Source organism: Chinchilla lanigera, unplaced genomic scaffold (assembly GCF_000276665.1).
Source record: "Chinchilla lanigera isolate Chin_1 unplaced genomic scaffold, ChiLan1.0 scaffold00069, whole genome shotgun sequence".
In the NCBI taxonomy this organism is placed as follows: Eukaryota; Metazoa; Chordata; class Mammalia; order Rodentia; family Chinchillidae; genus Chinchilla; species Chinchilla lanigera.
The window spans coordinates 12,250,396-12,275,780 of NW_004955470.1; the positions used below are offsets into that span (position 1 = coordinate 12,250,396).

Here is a 25,385-nt window from a genome sequence, read left to right on the forward strand (position 1 = left end):
TTTTTGGTTTTTCTCCGGTACCGGGAACCGAACTCACGACCTTGCGCTTGCCAGGCAGGCGCTTTTGCCGCTGAGCTAAATCCCCAGCCTCTGTTTTTTAGGCATGGACTTTTCTGAATTGCTAAGATAGTAACTACAGTGAAGGAGGAATATATCAAACATTTGGAAAAGATTATACTATGGGATTGGGTGGGCCGACGTGCCGTGCCGCCGAGGTACATAGCGGTAGTGAGGTATATCTTAACCGCTAGTCTGCTGATTTATTAATATTCCTTGTAGTCCTTAAACTTTGGGAGAATCGCAGCAGAAACAGTAGTTTTATTTATTTATTCATTTGTTTGTTTTGGTGATACTGGGAATTGAGCCCAAGGCCTTTTCATAGAATTACATCCCCTTTGAGACAGAGTCTCACTAAGTTGCCCATGCTGGGCTTGAACTTGCCGTCCTCCTGTCTCAGCCTTCCAGAAGTAATTATCTTTAAAGTTTATCGGGGTGTTGATTAGCTTATTTCATTGTTTTCTGTGTATTCCATTGTAAGTTTTTGTGAAATTAAAAAGTTGATTGGAAAAGTATGAAAAGAATTCCAGGTATCATTGAATTTAGAAAAATATTAAGCTAAAACTGTATTTTAATTATATTTTAGTTTGAAATTTGTCCTGAAGCTTAGTTTAAAAAAACAAAACAGAACAACTCAAAACTATAAAGTGGAGCACCATTAAATTTCTGAGGGGGTAAAATGCCTGTCAGAGGAAGAGAATATGAGTTTTTTATAGTAGAAGTTTTCCTGTATTCACTGGATTTGGAGACACTGTCTGTGTATTAAACAGACACCTGAGGATCAGTGAGGTATGTTATTGGGAGGAAAGAAGGCTGGATTCTGAAGTTGAGCCTGGATTGTGAATTTCCGAGTAGCATGCCTGCGGTGCTATTTGTGTAATTTGGAAAACATTCACTTTAGTTCCCTGGCTTTTAAGTTCCTAACCTGTTGACGAGGTTAAAGGCATCGGTGCTGCTTGCTTTCCTTGTCAGGTGGTCTCTAGGACCACGCGTGGAAGTGGAGAAGGATTTTGTAGTCAGATGTTGTGTAAATGGGAGGTTGGCTGCTGTTTTCTGCAAGTTTGCGTTAGGGAGAACTGCAGACAGCCGCCTGCGTGAGGCCCGCGTGCAGCGCCGGCCTGTCTTTACTGTGCCCCTTTCTCCGTGCAGGTGATGTGGATGTCTGCTGCTCTGGAGATAAGGTCGGCTCATCAGGAAGATGTTATTCTGAGGAGAGGAGGCACTGTGTGATGCCTTTTTGCAGTTCATTCAAACACTTGGAGGGGAATCGGTAAAGTATACCGAGTTCTCTGTCACGCTTGCCCCAGTGTGTGAGGAAACTGGGAGAGGGAGGAGGGCCGATGTTCACATGCTTGCCTTTCCTTGCCAGGTAATGTAGGCAGCATGGAGCCCGCCAGATGGTTGGGACCATGTATTGAGCTCTTAGAGTTACTCATCAAATGAAGATCCTGCTCTCTTTCTTAAAGAGAAAGAAAAGTGCCTGCAGGCTTTTTGGGCAGTGGCAGCATGGTGTGTGTTGCATGTCTCTAGTGCTTAAGGCCCGAACGTTGTGTAGTTGGGGAAATGGCCACTGCAAAATCTGCCTGGCACAGTGCTGGCTATGTGAGCTGTGCTTTCTATAGGTAAAAAATATCAAAACAAGGAAGCTAGAGTGAAATCCAATTTTAAATTGAATATTGTGTAATGACAGTGTGTGGCAGAAGGAATGCTGTGGGTATCAGGAAGAAGAAAATGTTTCAAAGTAATGTAGGACCATATGGATGTTTGCACATACAGAATAAAGTGTTGACATTAATTGTGGAGAGAAAAAAGACAGTTAAAATACAATATTTATACTCTTAATGTGATTTTTTTTTTTTTTTGTCTTTTTGAGACAGGGTCTCACTATGCAGTTCAGGCTGGCCTTAAGCTCACTTTGTAGCTCACGCTGGTCTTGAACTTGCAGTGATCCTCCTGCCTCAGCCGCCCAAGTGCTGGGATTACAGGCGTGTGCCATCACGCCCGGCAGTGTGTGATATTTGGGAACTTGAATTTTTTAAACAGATTACTTCTTAGATGAATCAGTTCATGTAGAACACTTGGAAATGTGCTGGGTACATAGTAAAGCCCTCAAATGTGAAGCATGATCTTTTTTTTTTTTTTTTGAGACAGGGTCTCATTGTGCAGCCTGACCTTGAACTCACGACTATCCTCCTGCCTCAGTCTCCCAAGTGCTGGGGTTACAGATGTGTGCCACTACACCTGGCATGTGTTCTTTATTGTTATTACTGTTTCATTTGGCATTCACAAAACAGTCTAGATTTGAGACATGGACACAAGCGAGGTTGTACAGTAGGGAAAGTGAAGTTGCTTTTAAGTAACAGCTATGAATTTATGGAAATTACTTTCCTGTGTTTAACTGCTGGCTCATTTTTCCATTTTGGTGAAAGATTTTTGTGTAACTCCAAATTAGAACTTCGAAGTTCGGTGCTGTGAAGGATTTGGTGGCATCGGACAGTCCCGTGCGCTGTTGGCTGTGAGCTAGGCTGCAGGCAGGCCGTCTGCATAGCTTGGGGCTCCAGGCCTCGTGTACCAGAAGGGCTGGTCTGCGTGGAGGTGCTGCAGAAACTTAGTGTGGTTAAGAGAACATAAATATCTTCTCAGTCATTTTTTATGTTATCTGTTGAAATACTAACATTTTAGATTCATAGGGTTAAATACATTGTTAAAGTTTTGCCTCTTTTTAATGTGTTACCAGAAAAATGTAAGTTACCTGTGCAACTTGAATTATATTCCTTTGAGCAAGGCTGCTCTACAGATTTCAGCTGTGAGGGGCTCGCTGGAGAGCTGATGCTGTGTCCTCCAGTTGTGCTTTTCCCTTTCCCACTTTGGTGGCCTGTCCACTTCCGTGGGCTCGGCTCCCTCATCAACTCTTCACTTGAAAGTGTGGGCAGCAGTGCCTGTTGCAGGTGTCTCACTGAATTGCTGGGCGTCCACAGAAAGCTCGGCAGCTGCAGAGCATTTCTCAGATGCACGCAGTTGTACTACACACTGTACTTAATGTGAAAAGATGTTGAAATGTTGAAAGATACAATAATAGGTTAACAGGCTCAGTGGCTTTAGTTTTTAATTTTTACTGTTTCTATGCTTTTAATGTTTTAAAAAATGTTTACTTTTTACTTTTTTCTTATTTGTCATGCTGTTAATATTTGAAAAGCAGTTTTTTGTTTTTCAAATGCTATAGTAAACCTCCAGATTTCTGTGATAAGTTTTTTTTTAAAGCCTAGATGGTGAACTGGATTCTTTTCATGGTTTGAAGAAACAGGAAACAGAAGAAGAATTAATTGAAAATGATCATGGAGTTAATACCCCCACAATGACCAAGCGGTCCTTCAAAGAAATGGAAAAAGGTAAACCTTGAAGTACTACTTGTGTCTAGTAGAGCGTATGACGCTTCCTCGTAGTGACAGTGCCGGGCCCTGGCGGCTGTGTGCCTCTGCTTCTGATGCTTTTCCCCTCTGCCTCTGGGAACGGCACCGGGCCTGGCCTAGGCCAGTGCTCCCTTAGGCCCTGTCCCAGAGCCGCACACTTCTGCGCTGGTTACTAAACTGAAGGGGGAGAGAAGGGCAAACCTGATCTTCCTCCTGCACACTGGTACTGTCGAGACATACCAGAGTAAGTTCACGATCACCCGAATACGTGGGGGTGCCTTTGCTGCTGCTTCATGTCGGTATCTGGTGGGAGGTGAGGCCATGATTGTAGTTGAGTAGCTGCGCATTTTAAAACTCCAGATCACGTACAAGATGCCTTTTCCAGCTCAGAGCTCTAGCACCTCTCTGTCCCTGGCTGCATTGCTCCTTTGCCAGGATTGCAAAGGAGGCTGCACCTCTGCCCCTAGCTTCTTCCAAGGTGCCAAGGTGCCGTCACCCAACCCTTCCACACTGATCTCCATTTGGGGACAATGAAAATCAATTCACCCTGAGTCTGTGTTTCCCATTCCCTGCTAGACTTTCCCACGGAAAACAGGATACACTATTTAAAAAGTTGAGTATGTTTGAAAGTTGGCCAAGAAAGTATAGATGCTGAGGCCAGCAGCTGGTGAAGCAGGGACCTAGGAAGGCAAGCCAAGCGCTGGCTTTCACTTTTAGGTGTTTGCTAAACTGAAGTGCAATTTTTTCTAATTTATAGCTGAGCATAGTAGCTCATACCTATAATCTTAGCACCCAGGAGGCCAAGGTAGGAGAATCACTCCTGATTTGAGGCTGGTTTGAGGCCAGCCTGGGCTTCGTAGTGAGTTCAAGGCCAACCTGAACTAAAAACTAAGACTCTGTGTCAAAAAACCAAAAGAAAAATTTCCGTGTTTTTATTTATGGCTCCTGTAGCTTCTGTCTAAGATTTGGGATGTAGAACCACCAGCCACCCCTGGCTGGGGTTCCCAAGAGGCTAATGCCAGTCAGAACCACTGTGTAGAGTTTGAGCTCTTACTCTGAGCAGAAGTGGACCTGAGGGCAGAGTCGTGGGCCAAGAGGACCCACTCTTCACTGCACCATGGTCGGCCCAGAGTGGCACCACCAGTACAGCTGAGCAGTGCTTTGGCCCCCACCTGTGTCCCCAGAGCAGCTCTGGGCCTGTGCGCTAGGATCCTGGTGGCACCGTGGCCGCCGTGGTCAGGGAGCATTGTCACCTGTTTGTGAACAGGACGGAGTGGGAAAGTTTGCCAGCCTGTCCCAGAATCAGCATGTTAGTGTTTAAAACAGGATGTACCAGCACTTGGGAAGCTGAGGCAGGAGGATAGCTGTGAGTTTGAGGTCACCCTGAACTACAAAGTGAGACTCTGTCTCAAAATACCAAAAAACAAAACACAACAAAAAATTAGGTGAAAGAAGTTATATAATTACAGACATGTAAGAAAGGTTAAAAACAAATGAGGACTTTTCAAACTTGAACAATAGAAACTAGAAAGAAAAGCAGTGACTAACAGTGCGGTTGGTGAGGAGTTAGTTTGGGGGATCTGAGACAGCTGTTTTTGGGCCAGGGCAGTTAATACACAAGTGGTTGTGTGCACTTTGAAATAATTAAGTTTGAAATTATCTCACATGTGCGTAAAAGAGTATGGTGAGTTTCTGTGTATTCCTGGTGTTCTAAATGTTACCCTCTCACCAGTCTTGGCCACCTTGCAGGACTTTCTAGCAAGAGCCCAGTTCATGTTACAGCAGCTCTTCTGAAGATGGCTGTGTCTGAGAATATGTAAAACTTTCACAGTTGCCCTCCTGACGAACGCAGCCTCAGGACCTCGTGCTGAGTGGGGTGGCGATGCCAGAGACGTCCCTCTGCGGCGCACCGGCTGTCCAAACTTGAGAGTGTCACACAAGCAGGGTTTGCTTCCTCCTCAGATAAATCAGATATATGAAGAGTTATTTCAGATTCACCTGAAGCTGCAGGTAAGAATTGTGTGCAGAACCCTGTAGTGAGAATTCAGAAGGATTCGTGTTTTAAGCGCCAAGCGTTAGCAGATTTGACTACAGGCTGTGTCATTTTTATCATTTAGATAACTGGGGCAGTCAGAAGGAAGCAAACTGCTGTGGTGGTGAAGGGTGGGAGGGAAACACGGAGGCGGTGGTGTGCTCCTTCCAGGTGTGTGTCTGGGCAGTCTGTTGTCATGCTCCTTCCATGCCCCCTTCATCAGTGAGCAAACCCTGGTAAAGGGTGGTGTGCCAAGCAGGCGTTCTGGGCTCATTGTTCAAATCGCCTCTGCACACCGACTGTTGTTACCTTGGGCTTTATCTCGGAGGGTGCAGTTTGTGTGTGTGTCAAGTGTCCACCGGCGAAGTGTAACCTAGTTTCTGCTTGGAAAGATGCCTGTGAGATAGTCAACTTAGAAAGACGGAGGGTTGGGCAGGCACAGTGGTGCAGCCTTTAGTCCCAGCTGCTTGGAAGGCAGTGGCAGGAGGATCACAGTCCATGAGCTCAGGACCAGTCTGGGCAGATCAAAGAAAAGGAATAACAGAAGTTTATTAGGGCTTGTGGTTTTGGAGGTCCCAGTCCCTGTCATTCACCTGTTGTGTTGGGTCCGGTGTGGCAGCGGAAAGCTGCTGTAACCAAGCCTCCATCACGGGCGTGGGGACCGCGCAGTGTCCAGCCTGGAGCTCTGTGTGTGCACATGCACAGAGGGTGGTCTGGAGCTTGGGGGGCGTGCTGGGGCCTGGGTTTCAGCACATGGGAGAGGGTGGGGCGGGCAAAACAGAAGTTCATTTGGGGGAAGTTGGATAGACAGTGATGAGAACTGGAGGAAGAGAAGGCGCATTCTTTGCTCTTACACTCGTGACGCATTAGTTTGTAGTGGACAATCAGATTATCTTGAATACAGTCACAGAGTTGTGTTGCTGTCTCAGCCAGTCTTTGAGTATTCATCCTCCCCGAAGGTGCCCGCTCCTGTGAATGGTCTTCTCGTTTTCCCTGACTCCCCTCCGTCTAGCGGATGAGTCTGCCCTGGAGTTCCATGCAGGTGGAGTGCTTTGTTATGTGGCCTCTGGCATTGGCTCCTCTCAGCATGGTGCTTCGAAGGTGCATTTGTGTTGGATCACGGTCGGTGCGAGCTGAGTAATAAATACTGCGATCCGTTTGTGGACATACACATTCTCAGGGAACAGAGGAGAAGGCTGACTGGAAATGTTGAGAGTTTCTGGGCTGCGGTGTGAGCTCAGTCAGAGACTGAGGGTGTGAGTCCCAGGGCCTCACGTTTTGTGGCACGTGCTGTTTCTCTGGGTGTTTCTTTGTTGTCACGAGGCAGAAACGGGGTCAGCGCCTTTTCCAGGTGACTGACAGACAGCAGGGCAGGTGCAGCTCCTGCGGGTGAGGTGGGGCTGGTTCTGCATGGTGCTGATGCCGTTGGACCCACAGTGCCCTGTGCTGCATCCTCACACAGATGCTCCTTGCTGCACTGGTCTAACCCCGCTGGAACACAGCTTTCTGTAGGTGCCAGAAGTGTGTTTCTGAGAAGCACTGAGTGTCTGTTTGGTAAGATGCAGCGTGCAGCTCTCGTGAGTCCTTAACACACTTACACCTGGCATTTTGGTGCAGTGCGAGAGCGCCGCCCAGCGGAACTTCGCGGAAGAGCTCCAGAGGCGAGAACGCTTTTTAACTGAGAGAGAACAACTGCTTTTCAGACATGAAGATGCCTTGAATAAAATCAAAGGTGTTGAGGAGGAGGTTCTCACAAGATTTCAGATTATGAAGGAGGTAACTACAGACTTTGATCTTAAAGTATTGTAATTTCTCATTTTTCCTGAGATTCACTGATTCTTAACATTTTGTCACAGTTGCTCTCTTCCCCTTCCTGTTGTCCTCACCTTGCACAGTCCTGCAAACCCCTGCTGTGCTGAAGCGCCTGAGACCATGGTGGCAGATGTGTCGTTGGAGCAGGGTGCGGGCTGCAGTCCACCCAGAGCCCGCGGTCCAGCGGCAGCTCCAACCCCTGCCCTGTGCTGCCTCCAGGGTATCTTCTGCTGCTTTTCGTTTTACTTTATCTTCTGAGCAGGGAACCAGACAAAATGCATGCATATTTGGTGGGTGAATGTTGGTTTCTTTAATTTTCAAGTGCCCAGCATCACCATTTTTGTTGTTGAAGAGTCCAGCTCCGCAGTCTTGGAAACAGATCACACATGGGGTTGGCCTGATTGTTTCCTGACACTGATACTCAGTTGAAATGTTTTGGGGAGGGTATTATATAGGTGGTGGTGTTTACTTCTGTGCTTCATATCAAAAGATAGTTGTAGTATTTGGAACTGACATAAGGTGAAAGTCATTCTGTTTGCTGTATCTTTCTATACATTTTGAACCTGCAGACAGCTTTGTAGTCACCACTGTTCTTGGGCTAGAGTGGCCCCTCGCTCCTCTGTATTCATCTGCAGCCCTCGGCAACCCTGATCTGTCCTGTCCCTGAGATCTGCCTTTGCCAGGACGACTTGTAAGTGGATCATTAACGACCTGTCTACTTCGAGTTTGTCTGATTCAAGGGCTATGTGCTTCTTGAATTTAGAAATTTAACTATTTGCCAAGTTTGGGGATTTTTCAGCTAATCTTTCCTTCAGTATTTTTTCTGCTCTAACTGCTTTCTCCTTTCCTGGGTCTCTGGTAACTTTTGCTATCAAAAGATGTCTGAGGTTCTGTTCCTGTTTTCTCATCTCTGTCTTCTGAGTAGATAATTTCCCTTGGTCTCTCTTTAGGTTCACTGTTTCCTTTCACAACCATGTGGATATTGAGCCCATTTAGTGGATGTATTATTTCTGATAAAGTTCTCACATTTTAAATTATATTCTTTAAAAGTTTTGCGTTTCTTCTAAGAATGTGTGTTCACATTTGCTTTCACACTGTTTACCTCATGAAGCAGAGATGGAAGCATCTGGTCTTCTCAGATTGGTGTCTGTTGATGGTCTCTTTTTTTGTTGTTGTTGTTTTTGTTCGTTTTTTTCCAGTACTGGCAGTTGAACTCACGACCTCCTGCTTGCCAGGCAGGTACTGTGCTGCTGAACTAAATCCCCAGCCCCGATGGTCTTTTTTTTTGAGACTTTGTTGTATTTTGTGTGTCCAGCAATTTTGGGATTGTACGTGAAACCTTTTGGGTGTAGTTTGGGTGAATTTCATGTCTCTGGAGAATGTTGCTGTTTTAAGCCCTTGTCTCTGCCCGCCTGTGGAGCGGGGTCCCCTAGATGAGCTGCAGAGCCTGGGGTTGTCTTGTGCACAGCCTCCCAGGGGAAGCCTGAGGCCTGCCTCTGGGCTTCTCTGTCCCCTGCCTGGCTGCTGGGCAGCTACAGGGGCAGTGGGGGTTCTTCCTGGGTATCTTCTCCCAGGTCCCTACCCTTGGGCTGTGGGGCCCTCCTCTGGCTCTCCTGGAGGGAAGATGGGAAGGTTTCACCCCACTTCTCCCTCCACTTCTTCATCTTGGAGCAGAACGTCAAGAGCAAAGGGAAAACAGAAACATGAGCACGATCACCCCTAAGGGTTTCTCTGGACTTCACTCCTTTCTGCTTTTCAAGGCATCCAGTGATTGCTGTTGGGCTTTGTCCAGGGCTTTTAGTCAGGACAGAGGGAGGTGGGGCTATCCTTCCTTCCTGGAAGTGGAGCTCACATTGTTTTAATATCTTTAAATGTGGAACAGTTGGACAATAGGAATATTAAGCTACTTCTAAAAATACCTGTATTTGTAACTGTATACTAGGTTTTCGCGGAGCCATTTAAGATAGTAATAAAATCACATAAATACACTTTTCAGGTTGGAGTTTTCCACAGGCTAAGGAAAGAGTGCTTAGATTCTCAGATCTCACATTAAGCTTATTTGTCTTATAAGTATTCATATCTTAAATCTGATGTGCTGTCCCATTGAAATGTAGTTAGAGGACAGGTTGGTTTGAGTCATTTCTGAAACCTGTTAGGGAGAGAGTCAAATTGTTTGGGGTTCAGAGGAATGGGCTGGGGATTTAGCTCAGCGGCACAGCGCCTGCCTGGCAAGCACAAGGTTGTGAGTTCATTTCTTGGTACTGGGAAAAAAAACCAAAAAAACAAAAAACAAAAATTTTTTTTAGATGTGAAGCTGGCATCAGACTTTTAGCTATGTTATGAGAATAAGAAATCAGTTAGTTCTATGGACTGTTTCTAGTATGTTTAAGCATGATGTGAAGCTTACATTTTAATTTGTAAAGGTGTGAGTAGTATACTAGTGTCTTGAAAAGGATCAGAAATGTTTTGTTGTTTTATTATTCCTTGAAGTAAAGTAGAAAATATTTCAGTGACTTACATGTTTCGGTTGTATTTTTCTGAGCAGAAGCGAAAAGTAGACTTAATTTGTATGATAATGTGCCTGAGCCTTTTCCCCAAATGCTATTGATGTTTTCTTGTCACTCGGGTTGATCACCTTATTTTTATAAATTATTTGCCACATTAATCACCTATGCTTAAATACACTGGTTATCGTGTTAATAATATCCCTTAGTTACTGCAGGCTAATCAGGTCCACAATCTCCCTAACGAATTATGGTGAAGGCTAAATAAAAAGAGGCAAATGGAATGATTTCAGGGCTGCAGGAGAATCAAAGCCCTCTTAGAGAATTTGAGATTGACTCGGGACTAAGACCCAGACCTCTGTGGGTGACGTGTATTTATTTGATTATCAGAAGAAGGGAGAGGAGTACTCTGGAGGGGCAGAATCACTCAAGGACTTCCTCAAGTAAGGTATTAAATTAATCCACCCAGGAGTGAGCTGCCTGAGGCTACAGTCTTTATCTACTTGTGATCGGATCCAGGTGTTCTTGGCTGTGATCTTGTCTTATCCTTTGAGGCTTTCCAACTTCATCTGCCATTACAGGTCTTACTAGGGATCAGTGACTCACAGAGGTTCACTTACTATGAGTCTGTTGCCCACTTCCAGACATGAGGCCTAGGCTTTGGACAGATTCACAAGTAAACATAAAAAGCCAATTGGTTAAGTCCTACTTGGGGCTGCTTCATAGTTGTCTCCATTACTGATGAGAGTTTCTGTGGTTGAAGGTGTCTTACTTTTTAATTAACTTATGTTTGGTAATATTAGTAATGGGACACTTACCTCGTTTTTAAATGTGTAGATTTTTTTCATCCTAGCAACACAGTGCAGAAGTTGAACATTTAACTGAAGTTCTTAAGGAGAGAAATAAAGAAAGCAAGAGACTGAGGTCCTCTTTTGATGCACTGAAAGAATTGAATGATAACTTAAAAAAACAGGTAAGTCCTACTTTACTACATATGGGACTATAAGGCCTTCTAAGGATTATGTTTTATATCTAACATTATACATCATTTTAGAACCTCTCAGCTAAAGAAAATTTTGATTAAATTTTTTAGCTTTACTATAAAATACTTGCAAATGTAAATAAAACATCCTTAAGTTCTTGCTTCTTCTGTACTGGCAAACAGCTGATATGTTTGGCAGAGTGAGTGAGTGAGTGAGTAGTTTTTGAGGCAGGGGTCTTACTGTGTTGCCCAGACTGCTCTGGAACTCTCTGTCCTCCAGTCTGGCCTCCCCTGGTAGCTGGGACTATAGGCACTGCACCGCACCCAGAAATTTAAAAGAAGTATGACACTGCAGATAACAAAACTGTAGCATTATAGATGACAAGCAAATGAAAAACCTGAGAACTAAGAAACTTTTAGCACTCATTTCTGTCTGTAGTACTTGCTGCTGTAACGGCTGTAACACTGCCTCTTCAACATTCACTTGTTTTCCGTGTGTCTGCTCTGTGCTGGACACTACCACACTCATGGCTTCACATTGTCACAGTTTCACGGCAGAGACCTGCATCACATTGCACTATAATAATTTACTTAAGTGGTATTAATTTAGGTCAACATCTAATACTAAAACTCTGTAAAACGGTATCTTGTCTTGAGATGGAGTCTCGCTGTATCCTTGGCTGGCCTTGAACTCACCATCCTCCTGCCTCTGGCTTCCAAAGGGATGGGATGACAGGCATTTGGTTGTTACATCTTTTTTTCCCTTCTCTGTGAAAAAAATGAAGGAATGTGGTTGGTGAGAACTAGAATGAGTGTGTGTGATGACTGTGACTTAATTGAGGACAGAAGATGCTTCTGGACAGAAATTGAGGTAGGCACACTCACTTTTTGAAAACACAGGGCTGACAGATTTCAGTGCAGGCAGGCTTACTCTCAGAACTTGCCCCTGGGGTTCCCTGAGCAGCTCTGCCCCCGTTGTTCTGCTGTGATTCGGGGGGATATTGGTGCCACTGTCCACCCTGGCAGAGTTGCCTGGCTCTGTGCTCCTCCTGTGTTCTGCTCTGGGCTCCCTGAGCCTGGTTCTGATCCCGTGGGGCCTTCAGGGGAGGTCGTCTCTTAGGAAGCCTGCTTCTCCCCTGGAAGGACGACTGTTGCCATCGCTGTGGTGGATGAACGAACGGGCACCTCGTAGCTCCCAGCTGAACTGGGTCAGCGTGGTGCTGGGTGTGGAGGGCCTACCTGAAGATTGTTGCCAGTAGCATAAAAGGAGAACTGGAAGGGAAGATGGGGCTGTTGGTTCTCCTGGAGAAGCTTGTTGCGCTGGCTTTCCTGATAGGAACTCAGCTGTTCGCGTCATTGGTGGAGCTTGGGTCCTCCCTGTTGCTAAGTATGGCTGCGGTTCCTTTCAGGGGAGCTCAGGTCCTTACTCTGAGCGTCGCTTCCTGGCTCCAGGGCAGATCCCTCAGCCTGCTGGCACAAATCCTTCATCCCAGTGGTGCGGACTTTCTAGCTTCCACCACTGGCCTTTGGGCCTTCCCAGTGCAGATCCTTGATACAGACTTGCGTGAGACATTGTCCTGGGCTCTAGGCCTCCAGCTGGGCTCGTGGAGGATAGTGCCACAGCCTCTAGATCTTCTGCTGGACTTGTGCAGGACATTGCTGTGGGATCCAGGCCCTCAGTGGCATTCTTGGGGTCACTAGTGTGTGAACAGACCTCCCACACTTTTGCACTTAACTCTTTGGGTGAATATTATAATCCTGTAAATTTTGTGTCCTGTATTAAGTTGTTTCCCTTGAAAACTCTGACTACAACAGTCCTCTCTGCAAGCACCACTTGTGAGAAAGGTTTCTTTACTAGCTGTGCTGAGTATGCTGCTGTTGCCCAACCCTGTCTCAAGTGCTTGTGTGACTCTGATTGGGTGGACATGTGGGTTATTTATGACTGGATCCATTGGTAACTGCATTTGGGTGCTACTGTATCCAAACTGAGTTGGGGGAAACTTCCTGGTGCTGAGTAGCAGAATGCTTTTTAGTGAGTGGGTCCTTCGTTTAGAATAGGTCAGTGACCAGCAGTCTTTTTCAGTAAGGACCAAGCTGTTCCTTCATGATGCCTTTGAGGCAGCTGTGGGCAGTGTGTATGGCTGTGCTGCAGCTGCAGCTTGTCAGCTTCTGATGTGACGGATGTGCGTACTCAGAAATGGCCAGTGAAAGGTGTGTTTCTGTGACTGGCTTGCACCGTAGTGTGTGATAGCAGTGGATATAAGTACACCTTAGTAATAATGATAACAACTTAAAAACATAGCATGTTAACAGTTGGTATGCTGAGGAGACCGGGTTTAATGTTCACAGTGCATAAAGGGATGGCATGCTAGGGAACACTCAGAGTAGTTGGCAGGAGCAGGGCTGCCTTTAGGAGCAGGCAGATGAGAGGCAAATTGACTCTCTGGGACACAAAGCCAGGCCTTGGTTGTACTCGCTTCCTGTCTGACCCAAGTGCAAGTAATCCTAGGATGCTGAGGCAGGAGGATCTCAAATTCAAGCTGCGCTTTGGGCAGTTTAGTGACTTACAGACTCTGTCTCAAAATAAAAAATGAAAGGGTTAGAGTTTATGTAGCTCAGCAGGAAAGCTCCAGGTTCAATCCCCACTGTCACCAAAGTGAAGTGGGGGGGAGGAAGGGATGAAGAAAAACCTAAACCAGTTGAGGGGCCTGTTAACATTCCTGGTTGGGAAGACTCAATACTGTGGAGATGTTAGCACTTCCCATTGTTTATATAGATCTCAGTCTGAATAATAGCTCAGTGCACTGCAGGTGTGATTTGTACATTTTTCTTTATATATATATATATTTTTGTTTTAAAAATAAAAGGAGGAAAACAGTAACAGACAACCTTTTACAAAATAGCAAAAGAACAGTACAGACAATACAGAGTTACAAACAAAGTGGTAGGAAATTAACAATGCTTGTTGTATTACATATTGATATCTTCAAAGTGGCTTCTCATGAAAACAGATAGAGACATGCAATACTGATCAACCAAGGACTCATTGACAGTTTCTTTCGGCAAAGAAATAGAAGACAGTAGAACAACTATGTTAACTATTCTGTATACACATACATACAAAATTTCTCCTTTTTTCCCTTCTCTTTTCCCACATCCCAGTTGCCCTTTACCCTTGAGTGTGTTCCTATCATTTCACAATGTCTGTCTTACCTCCTAGTTTAAATGAACTCTTTCAGGTTTTACACTAGTGAAACAATGTGGTGCTTGCACATGCATGTCTGATTTATTTCACTTAGGATTCTTTATGTATGTTACAGTTCAGTAAAAATTTACTTTAAAATCTTTTCCCACTAAAGTTTATGCTTTTAAGATGTCACGAGTCTTGCAAGTTCTTCGTAGAATGAAGTAAGCTTTTAGGCATAGTAATGTGTTAGGGGAACTTGGAGATGGTAGCTCTAGCCCTTTCCAGCCCTGAATGCTGCCTCTGTTCTGTCACGTGCATGGTTAAGTAGGCTGGGTGAGGGCGGGGATGGAGAAGCCCTCAGTGTAATTAGTTAAAGTTTTGTATTGAACTTGCGAACTTTTCCCTTCTTTAGTTAAATGAAGTATGTGAAGAAAACAGGAAGATGGAGATTCAGGCGAAGAGAGTTCAGGCCCGCTTAGATAACCTACAGGTGTGTTGCCTGCTCTTCTTTAAGTGCATTTTGGCATCATTGCCTTTGGATTGGCTTACTTTCCATATGATTGTGGATGTGTTCCATTGCAGAGGAAGTATGAATTTATGACAATACAGAGATTGAAAGGAAGTTCCCATGCTGCTCATGAAATGAAAAGCTTAAAGCAAGAAAAAGTACCAGCTTCAAAAACTTTTAAGGTATGATGCAACTGAAGATTTTTCCAGTGGACAGCTAGGAAGTTTTCTTTTGTTCTTTCATTTAGTGAACATTCTTTTTGGTATGAAAGGGCTTGCCGTAATAATTCTTTTACGGAGAAATAACCCTAGAATATTTTAGATATACCAGAACATTTCCACTGTGTTTCAGGCGTGGTGACATGGACAGGTCCCTCAGGGCTAGTAGTTGGTGGCTCAGATTCTGCAAGTGTTTGATGTTGTTTTTTTGTCATACTGAAGTCCATCTCTGAATTGGCCCCTGGTATTTTTTCCTAACAATTTAAAACTTGAAATGTAAATTACATACAGTAATAGAACAGAGATCCCGAGTCCGTGTGTGATCAGTGTTGGTAAAATTGTGTAACATTCAGCTAAGTGTCCTCATCCCCCAGGCAGGTTCCTCTGTGCAGCAGCTGTTGGCCTGTCCCCCTGCAGTAGCTCTGGTTGTTTTGTAGCCTCAGCCAGTGGGCTGTACGTGTGCCCTCATTTGGCAAGGGTTCATTTTGTCAGCATAACAGTGGGTTTGTCAGTAGTTTCTGCCTTTGTGTTACTCACTGTCCCGTTGTATAAATGTATCACAGTTCATCTGTCAGTTGTACTGTTGGGTTTTGTTTTCTTTTCTTTTTTTTTTTTTTTGTCTTTTTGAGACAGGGTCTCCCTGTGCAGTTCAGGTTAGCCTTGAGCTCACTTTGTAGCCCAGGCTGGTCTCAAACTCACAGTGATTCTCCTGCCTCAGCCTCCCAAGTGCTGGGATTACAGGCATGCACCACCACGCCCGGCCTGTCCGTTGTACTGTTAACAGGTACCTGTATGATTCTTGTTTTTTACCTACTGTGAACAAAGCTGCTATAAATACTCACATACAGGATTTGGGGTCATGTATTTTCATTCTTCTTGGATATCCATCCAGGACTGGAATTTCTTGGTGAGCAGGTAAGGTGTATGTTTGTAAGAAAGTGTCATTTCATATCCGAACCATGTGATACATCTAGCTGTGAAAGTTCTGGTTGCCCTCCAGCCTTACCAGTATGTGGTGTTTTGCTCTTTTTACTTTGACCCTTCTTAATGAGTACGTGGTAGTAACTCATTGTAGGCATCAGTCACTTTGATAAACTTTCTAGTCCTTGTCTTCCTTGTGGTAGTGGGGAGCGAACCCAGGACTTACACATGCTAGGCAAGTGTTTAGCACTGAGCAGCACCCCAGCCCTTTTTCATTTTTTGAGACAAGGTCTCCCTAAGTTGCCAAGGCTTGATTGAACTTGTGATCCTCCTACCTCAGCGTTGCAAGTACCTGGGATTACAGGCGTATGCTATCATGACAAGCTCTAGTTCTTTGTGTAAAATAAATGGAAAATGTGGAGATTTTATGCTCAGGTACTCAAGGTAATTGAAGTTTCATCTAAAGGCAGTTTCTCTTTCTTTCTATTTGAAAAATATGAGACAGTTTCAATTATTCTTGTCAAAATAATACGATAACTACTATTACTGTTTTCAGTCACCTGATTCTGTTTTTGTGATTCTTCTTAGTTGCATTTTTATTAATTTGCTTTTATATTTTGCCATCTTTGTGTAGCTTAAAAAGTAATTAAATCTAGCATCATTCCCAGCTTAAGGTAGATAAATGAAAATTGAAAAACATTGAATTAAATTGATCAACAGTGTTTCGGAGGTGTCAAACAAAAGTGGAGAGCTGCATCGCCGATGTAGGAGCTTCCTGTTTGGGAGTGAAGAGCAGCTTGCAGTCCAGGACAGACATGACGGGCGGGGTGGCTCTTGCTGCGCCTGGAGAATAAAGGAAAGTGCGGGGGTCTTACGGATAGAGACCTCTGCACACGTTAGTTTTCAACAGAAGCTCACTGGCACCATCAGCGCTGGCAGGTGTGACAGCCCCTTGTGAAGCTGGCTGAGCGTCACAGTGGGCAGGTCTGCCATCTGTTGCTAAGTGGAAATAGGACAGGACAGGTGGTTTTGTTGGGCAGGTCCTGTGAAACAGTTCCTGGAGCAGGTACTAGTGACTCAGTTCTCCTTTTTCCCTGGTCCCCCACTCTACTGCAGTGTGGTATGACAGGAGTGACTCATTTTATGTAAAAATTTGTTACAAAGGAATGCTAAAGTCACTCTTGGCACATTTATAAGTTACTGATGCATTTTGTTCTTGTTTCCCTTCTAGTGTGGTAGGTTGTCAGAGGATAGGGTTTCCATAAAGGAATTTTCATGGATATAGAGGGTTGTACTGTAAAAACAAAGGAAATAACTACTGGGAGGGAGAAAAAGTATGAAATCTGAGAGGAAATTCTTTAGCCTTGGAAACAGTTAAATTTGTTAGACTCTTAGATTTGGTGATTTCATGTTAGTTAAAACCACTTTTCTCTGTCTTGTCAATCTTGGATAAAGAACTTTTTGAAAGTCTTTTTTTAATATGCAGTTTTTTCAGTTTATTGTGATGAGTTGTCTACCTTTTTTTTGCCAGCATTTAATGTTTCTAATATTATTTGGGGACATGTGATTTGGAATTTCTCTTGCTTGTTTGGGAAATCTCCATCCTTACACTTCTGTCAATAAAGCTAAGAATACTCTCGATAAATTACTGTGTAATCACTTACCAAATTTTAAGGCTTGCCTTTGAACTTTTATGAGGTCGTGAACGGAAATAAATATTTGATTTAAATTTTGACGCATAGGTACCACTTAATGGGCAGGTATATGAACTTCTAACTGTCTTCATGGACTGGATTTCGGAACATCACCTTAGCAAAGTGAAACACGAAGAACCTGACGTGGATGGTGAAAAGCTGCCCCTCAAATCTGCTGCTCAGAGAAGTGATATTCAAGAGAAGTGTGTAAAGGTTTGTTTGTAAATTTGAAATGTATGGTTCCGGATACTCAGATTAAAGGGAAAACCTTTGGGAGATTTTACAAATGGAAGATTTTGGGGTAGAAAGTTGGGCATGCCAATAGGCATTTCTAAAAAGATTAATTTTGGACCCTATTAATTCGTACTTAAATTTTTCTTAATATGGTAGTGATTTATTTTTTAAAACTAGAGCTAAGACTCTAACAACATACTCCCAAAGTTGGAAATAATTGTATATTAGAGTTAAAAATACATACAGATGTGGACAATTCCTCCACATAATTTTAGGGTATGAAACATAGTCTTTAGCAGGAAGGAATAAAAAGTTTGTTTTCAAGTTCCTTACCAAAGAGAAATAATGTATGAAGATATAGGCATTAATGTGGATGTTGGTCTTTGTGATTTCTAGTTAATACCAAAGGTCTTTAAAAAATGGCAGTTAGGGTCCATAGGCAATACAGGAAAACTTTGAAGAAAAGACATTAAAGTTTTTTGTTACTTTGTTTTCACACAGTTTCAGGAAAGAAATTTTACCCAATTTCAGGAATGATTTCATGATTATTAAATATAGACCAGGCTTTTATTTGAGTGTATTAGTCCCAGTTTTGGTCCTTAATCAGTGTTTCTTTTAATGCCTTTTTTTTGTTGTTTTTTGAGACAGGGTCTCAGTGTGTAGTCCAAGCTGGCCTTAAACTCACTTTGTAGCCCAGGCTGGCCATGAACTCTTAGTGATCCTCCTGCCTCAGCTCCCAAATGGTGGGAGTACAGGCATGTGCCACCATGCCTGGCTCTTTTAATGCCTTTTGTAGCAGGTAGAATAACAGCCTTATTCTGGGAAGCTGTCAGTGTTGTGTTTCATGGCAAAAGGAATTAAAGTTGCTAACCTTAAAACAGGGAGATTACTCAGGATTTTCTGGGTGGGCCTGTACTCACACAGTCTTTAACCCAGAGGGAGTCAGAAGAAACAGCCAGAGATGCAAACACCGTCGGCAGCATAGAGGACGCAGTCAGCTGGAGGCACCCTTCGTCTGCACAGCTGCTGGTTACATGTCACTCGCAGGGCAGAGGTCTGACAGGGGTCTCAGCTGGCCAGAGTCCCGCTGTCCTCACACCCTTGCTCCCTGGAGGGCCCCGTGCTGGCTTGGGCTGCTGGCAGAACTCTGTCCCACGTGTGGAAGACAGAGGCCCCCGTGCTGCCAAGGCCTGAGTGGTGCCTGGGCTCTGAAGCATCCGGGCATGTCGCTGAGGGCCCTCTGGCTGTGGAAGCAAAGCTCACTAACATCTTTAAATTTTTAAAAAGTTATTTTTACAAATTGACTTTAACATATTTATATAAATTGGCATCTTCATTATACTTGCTCTGTTGTCACCTGCTTTTTTCATCTCAGAATATGCCGTGGTAGTGAATATAAACCTACGTTTTATTTTTGTTTTTTTTTTTGTCTTTTTGAGGCAAAGTCTCCTGTGTAGTTCAGGTGGGTCTCAAAGTCAGAGAGCGGTCCTCCTGCCCCAGCCTCCTAGTCCTGGGATTGTAGGCGTGTGCCACCACACCTGGTGCAGGTTGCCACTTCTAGGGTTACTTACTTGGCCCTTGGAGCTTCTGTGTGGGTCGGTCTCAGTTCTTAGTGTGCTGTTGCTGCATAGACGGGAGCACACGTAGGCGCTCAGGTCGGGACGGCCGCACTGCGCTGCATGTGTTTGGGGGGATTTTGTTAGGCAGTGCCTCGTTCTCTTGGTCGTTACTCTTCGGAACATCACGGGAGTGGGTCTCAGGCACCTGACAAGGCCTTGCTGTGATGTTCCCTGTCTTCTGTCTGTAGCTCTTGCCTGTGCTGACGGAGCAGCTGCAGTGTCTGCCGCTGGTCAGTGCCCGGCTCCACGAGCCGCTCATCAGGTTCATCTACTGGTCCCTCCGGCAGCTGGATGCAGGAGCGCAGGTAAGGGCAGCGAGCAGTGCAGCTGCAGGGGTGCTCTGTGCAGTGTCAGTCCACACCCACCCGTTTCCCCGCCGAATGTGCTCCCTTGTGTTTGAGAATAAGCTTCCCTGTGTCTGTATTGCTGGGATTTCCACCTTAAACCTGTATCCATTTGAGAAGAAGTGGAATCTGAACTTTGCTAGTCTTCCAGTTCATCAGTACAGAACTGTTTCTCTCCCTTTGTCTGAAACTTTAATTCCTTTCACTATTGTTGTATAGTTTTTTTTATCTTGAATTCCTGTACCTTTAAAAAATTTTCGGCTGAGTTTAATTTTTTATGTGGTTTTAATTGATACTGTTTTTTAAATTTTCGTGTCAGCCTGTTCATTGATGGAACACAGAAGTAGAATTGATTTTGAAAGAAGTTTTTGTATCCTGTGGCCTTTCCTGTCGTAGTTCTGTAAGTTTCTTAAAGATTCCTTGGAATTTTCTACCTGATCTTCCTCCTGTTGGGGACTCCGGTGATGTGCTTATTACATGTTGAAATCTTGCGGTTCCTTGAAGTTCTGCTTGCTGCTCCTGTTGGTGGTTCCCGGTTTCTCTTGAGTGTTCAGATTGGCTGTGTTCTGTATTATATTTCTTGGTAGGGGACTCTCTTCTCTGGCTCCTCCGTTCTGCTACCGAGGCTGCACACTGAGTTAGCTCCTTCGTTGGCGCTCTTTCCAGTACTAACCTTTCCGTTAGGTTCTTCTCTGTTTTTTCTGGTAAGACCTGATTTCTGTGAGACATTTCCTAAAGCGTTTATAGTTGCTCACTTTATTGGAGGATTAAAATTTTTTTGTCAGATAGTTCTAACGTTTTGTCATATTGACAGCTATTGATTATCTTTTTAAATTTAGTTTGAAATCTTTTGGTTCTTGGTATGATGAGTGGTTTTAGATTGAAAACTACATATTTTGAGTCTAGATTGGTTTCTGTATCCTTTGGTGAAGTCTCAGCAAAAATAAAAAAGCAACTTTTGTGGAGTTTTTTCCTCTTTTTCAATTAAAGAGTAGTAGTAGTGTCCACATACATATTTTTAAAATTAAAAATATTTTTACTATGAAAGTAATAGGAAGCATTCGAAGTAATTTTTCCGTTTGCTCTTACCTGAAGGTGCGAACTCCTGTCGACAGTGTGTTTGTTAGGGTGCACTGCTTATGCCTTTCCTCACCAGCCACTGGCCTTTGACACCCACAAAATCTCAGCGTACCTGTTTCTGACACTGGGTGTAGAAATTTAGAAGTTTGCGCTTGTCCACATTGCAGGACCAGAACTCTGCTGGAACATTTGTTCACAGACCTGTAACAGTAACAGAGACCTGAAGAACGGGGTCATAACAAAGCATACTTTCTGTTTTCTCTAGACCTGCAATGTGAAGTGCTTCTCTTTCATTTTGGTCCCATGTTATTTTAGAGGTGGTTCTGTGCCGTTACTTGCTTTGCCCGCTTTCTTGTTTCAAGGTGTTTTTTTTTTTTTTGGTACTGGGAATCAAATTCAGGACCTCGTGCTTGCCAGGCAGGTGCTGTGTCACTGAGCTATCTCCCCAGCCCCTCTTGTTTCAGATTGTTCTGCACAGGAATCCTCTGGCATTCTGACTAGTATTTTACTATTTTGAGCTTGTTAAGTGTTCTGGGTTACCAGTGCCCCACTCACTGATGGTGAGTGGCAGAAGCAGGAGGCTTCGCTGGCTGCTCTGCAGGTGTAGTGAGTCGCACTTGGCCTGCTGGCTGTCAGTGGTCAGCCGAGCCTGGCTGGCCCAGCTGTGCCGGAAATAGAGCTCAATCTGCGGTTCTTTCTGTTTCAGAAAATACACAGTCATACTTCAATGTTTGAAAGTTATCAAATTGCCATCTTCTAATACTGCATTTCATTTTATCATTTTGATGAACAGAAACTCATTTTGAGTTCATATATTTGATTGTGATATTTAAAATAGGAATTTTTCTGAACATGCATAAAAATATACTGAGATTGTACCTATGTTTAATAGCATTCAACTATGACATCAACATTGCGGCGATTGGGTGAAGACATATTTAAAGGTGTGGTAATTAAAGGAGTTCAGGATAATTCTTCAGAGTATTCTGTGGAGGTTAAACCAAAGACAGCTGCTTTTTTTAAGAGTGCGAATTTGCCATTGCGATTTTTATCAACCCTCATCGTTCTCAAAACAATCACTCAAGGTAAGTTTTCAGGTGTGCTTGTAGAATAATTTTGGAGGAATAGCTTAGAGAGTACTATGTAGAGAGCAGTTCTTTTCTAGTCAGTAGTGTTTTACATTTCCTAAATAAGCTCTTGAGTTGTTCTGTAATGTGAATTTTGAGACAGTAAGGTCTGTGGTGGATGCTGGCCTCCTCCCAGAAGCCACGGTTGATTGAGTTCATGTTCTTGGAGCATGCTTTTTCCTTTGCTTTGTTACAGCTCTCCATTTTTGCCGTGTAAAGTGAAATTTCTGTTGAGTTGTGGTTTTTCACTAGAGAACAGCTTGGCAGATTGTGGCCCGTGGAGCATGTCTAGCTGACCTGCTGTTGTGTAAGTAGATCTCCTGCCACGGCTGTGCTCAGTTGGTGTCGGTGTTGTCTCTGACTCTTTTTGCCTTTCCTCGGAGTTGAGTATTGGCAGCAGAGACTGCATGGCTCCAAAGTCTGTGAAATTACTATCTGGCCCTTTACCGAAAAAGTTTGTCAGCCCTGCACTAGTTTATGTTTACTGAGGAGAAGAGCTTATTTACCATTGAGTGCCCTTGCACACAGCATAGTGCTTGGCCTGTAAGAGGAAGAAAGGAAATGAATCAGAAGGGATGCTTTGACTATAGTTCACAATAATTAATATATTTTTAATATGTAGCTATAACTAGCTATCTTTCTGTGACAGTTTCAGTTCATATGAGATACTAGTATAGTCAACCAATAAATATACTATTTTTATATCTTCCCTGTTGGCTAAATTATATAACTCAGAATGTTTTTTTTTGTTTTGCTTTATAAAGTGGACAGTGACAGTTGAGCATGGTGGCATAGCCCTGTAACCTCAGCATTCAGGAGGCTGAGGCAGGAGGATTGCCACAAGTTTGAGGCTAGGCTGGCCTATACAGTGAGTTAAAGGCCATTGTGAACTACATAGTGAGACCCTGTCTCAAAAAATGAACCATTTATATATATAGATAGATATATAAATGTATAGATGTATATTTATATATTTATGTGACAGTGACAATAATTTGACTTTTCTTTTTTTACAATTTTTTTTATTTTAAAAATTAAAAAAATGACAAAACAGTGAAGACAAAGTCAAAACAACAAAAATGATACGTGACCTCAAAACAAAATGACAGAAATGTACAGTGGTTGCTATATTACATACTGTGATCTTGAACGAAGTTGCTCAGTCCACTAGACATAAGAATGTGAGCTTGATCAAACAATCAAAGAGTAACAAGTAAAAAAAAATTAAAATAAATTACAAAAAGTAAAACACTGGAAGTGATGCAGAGCTTCACCATACAAGACTAGGAGTTCAGCAGTGGTTCTTATACTGCATATTGTTTTTAGAGCAGTTATTCTGATTACCAAATTCAAGCATGCAAAATAGGTCAAGAAAAAGGAAAATTTTAAGCATTGACTGTTGCTCTCAATGAACCACAGATATCAGCAATACACCTATTCCTGCTCTCCTTGTGTATACATAAAAATTTTGGTTTTCTTTTTTTTTTTTAAATTTTGTTTTTCATTTAAAAAAAACTCAAAATAACAAAAACAAGTACATAGACAAAACAGCGTAGAGAGCAATAAAAATGATACAGAATTTCAAAACATAGAGATAGGATGTGAACAGTGGTTGTTATATTACATAATGTAGTCTTCAAAATGGTCGCACATATAACCAGATACAGGCATGCAAGATTGATCAATTACACATTAACAGTTCCTTTCAATAAACCAACAGATATTAGTAATACAATTATCCTAGTTTTCCTGTGCATATATGTACATATTTTTTCCCTTTTGCTTCTTTCTTTTTCCTCTCCCCTCCTTCATCCCAGTTGCTCTTTCCTATTTGAACAGTTTCTTTTCCCTTTTACAATATCTATTGTACTTTTCAGACTTTGTTTACTCTTTCAGGTTCTTATAGTAGGGAGGAAATATGATGTTTACACATGTGAATCTGATTTATTTCACTAATGAGTATGGTCTCTAGTTGCATCCATTTACCTATAAAAGCCTCTAATTTATCTTTCTTTATAGCTGAGTAATACTCCATTGTATAAAAATACCACCTTTTTTATCCATTCCTCAGTTGATTGACATTTGGGTTGTTTCCAAGATTTAGCTATTACAAATTGTGCTGCTATAAACATGGGTGCACATACATTGCTGTGGTATGACGTTTTCAGTTCTTCTGGAAAAATACCAGGGGAACAGCTGGGTTGAATGAAACCTCTAATCTTAGTTTACTGAGGAATCTCCAGACTTACTTCCATAGTGGTTGAACTAGTCTACACTCCCACCAACAGTGGAGAAAAGTTCCTTTTTTCCCACAGCCCTTCCAGCATTTGTTATGGGTTGATTTCTTGATGATAGCCATTCCTTCTGGAGTGAGATAGAATCTCAGTGTTGTATTAATTTGCATTTCTCAAATGACTAATGACATTAAACATTTTTTCATGTATTTATTTGCCTTTTGTATTTCTTCATGTGAGAAGTGTGTATTCATCTCAGATGCCCATTTTTGTATTGGGTCTTTGAATTTTGGGGGCCTGATTTTTTAAATTCTTTACATGTTCTAGACCAGAGTCCTTTATCTGAGGGACAGTTGGCTAACATTTTTTCCCAATTTGTGGGTTTTAGTTTCACCCTGTTGGTGATTTCTTTTGATGTGCAAAAACTTTTCAGTAAGATGAGATCCCAGTTGTTGATTCTTTGAAGTATTTCCCTTGCAGTTTGGTTTTTGTTCATGAACTCTCTACTGACCCCTATGTCTTCAAGAGTTCCACCTCCTTTCTCTTCCATTAGATCTAGTGTTTCTGTTTTATATTTAGATCTTTAATGTCATTGGCTGATACTGGGTTATTCAAGATGTTTATATCTACTTCATTCAGCTTTAGTAATTCATATGTATCTAGGAATCTGTCCATTTCTACTGCATTTGCATCTGATGAGTAAAGATTTTCATCAGAAGATTGATGATCTGAATTTTTACAGGATCTGTAGTGATATCACCCCTTTCATTCCTTTATTGCATGGATTTGAGATTTTTCTTTTTCTTTTTTTGATAAGGTTGGCTAGGGGTATATCAATTTTATTTATTTTTTCAAAGAACCAACTGTTTGATTCATTAACTCTTTGTATTGTTTTCTTAGTTTCAGTTGTGTTAATTTCTGCTCTGATCTTAATAATTTCCTACCTTCTTCGGGCTTTGGGATTAACTTGCTCTTCTTTTTCTAGAAGTTTGAGGGGTAACATAAGGTTGTTTATTTGTGTTCTGTTTTCCTGATGTGGGAATCCACTGCTATAAATTTCCCTCTGAGAACTGCTTTCATTGCATCCCACAGATTCCGATAGCTTGTATCTGCATTTTCGTTTGATTGTAAATAGTGTTTAATTTTTACTTTAATTTGTTCTGTGACCCATTGGTTGTTCAGGAGGGTGTTATTTAATTTCCATGTGCTTATGGAGCTTTTGTGATTTCTTTTGTCAGTTATTTCCAGTTTCATTGCACTATGGTCTGATAATATGCATGGGATAATTTCAGTTCCTTTGCATTTACTTACGCATGTTCTGTGTGTTAGCATGTGGTCTATTTTAGAGAATGTCCCATGTGCAGCTGAGAAGAATGTGTATTCTAATGTTGTTGGGTGGAATATCTGTAAAGATCTACTAAG

The 25,385-nt window shown here is 42.7% G+C and overlaps 1 protein-coding gene across 2 annotated transcripts in view; it reads left to right on the forward strand.

The window, feature by feature from the left end:
• The window catches only part of Ccdc138 (coiled-coil domain containing 138), a gene marked incomplete in the record, with an annotated part of 55,821 nt that overhangs the window by 1,117 nt on the left and 29,319 nt on the right, over positions 1-25,385 (forward strand). For both annotated transcript variants that reach the window (XM_013522755.1, XM_013522754.1), the window contains 10 exon segments: positions 1,207-1,327; positions 3,319-3,446; positions 5,299-5,477; positions 7,117-7,275; positions 10,669-10,788; positions 14,397-14,474; positions 14,567-14,674; positions 17,374-17,538; positions 19,367-19,483; positions 21,495-21,687. In XM_013522755.1, coding sequence (XP_013378209.1) covers positions 1,207-1,327; positions 3,319-3,446; positions 5,299-5,477; positions 7,117-7,275; positions 10,669-10,788; positions 14,397-14,474; positions 14,567-14,674; positions 17,374-17,538; positions 19,367-19,483; positions 21,495-21,687 — 1,368 coding nt within the window.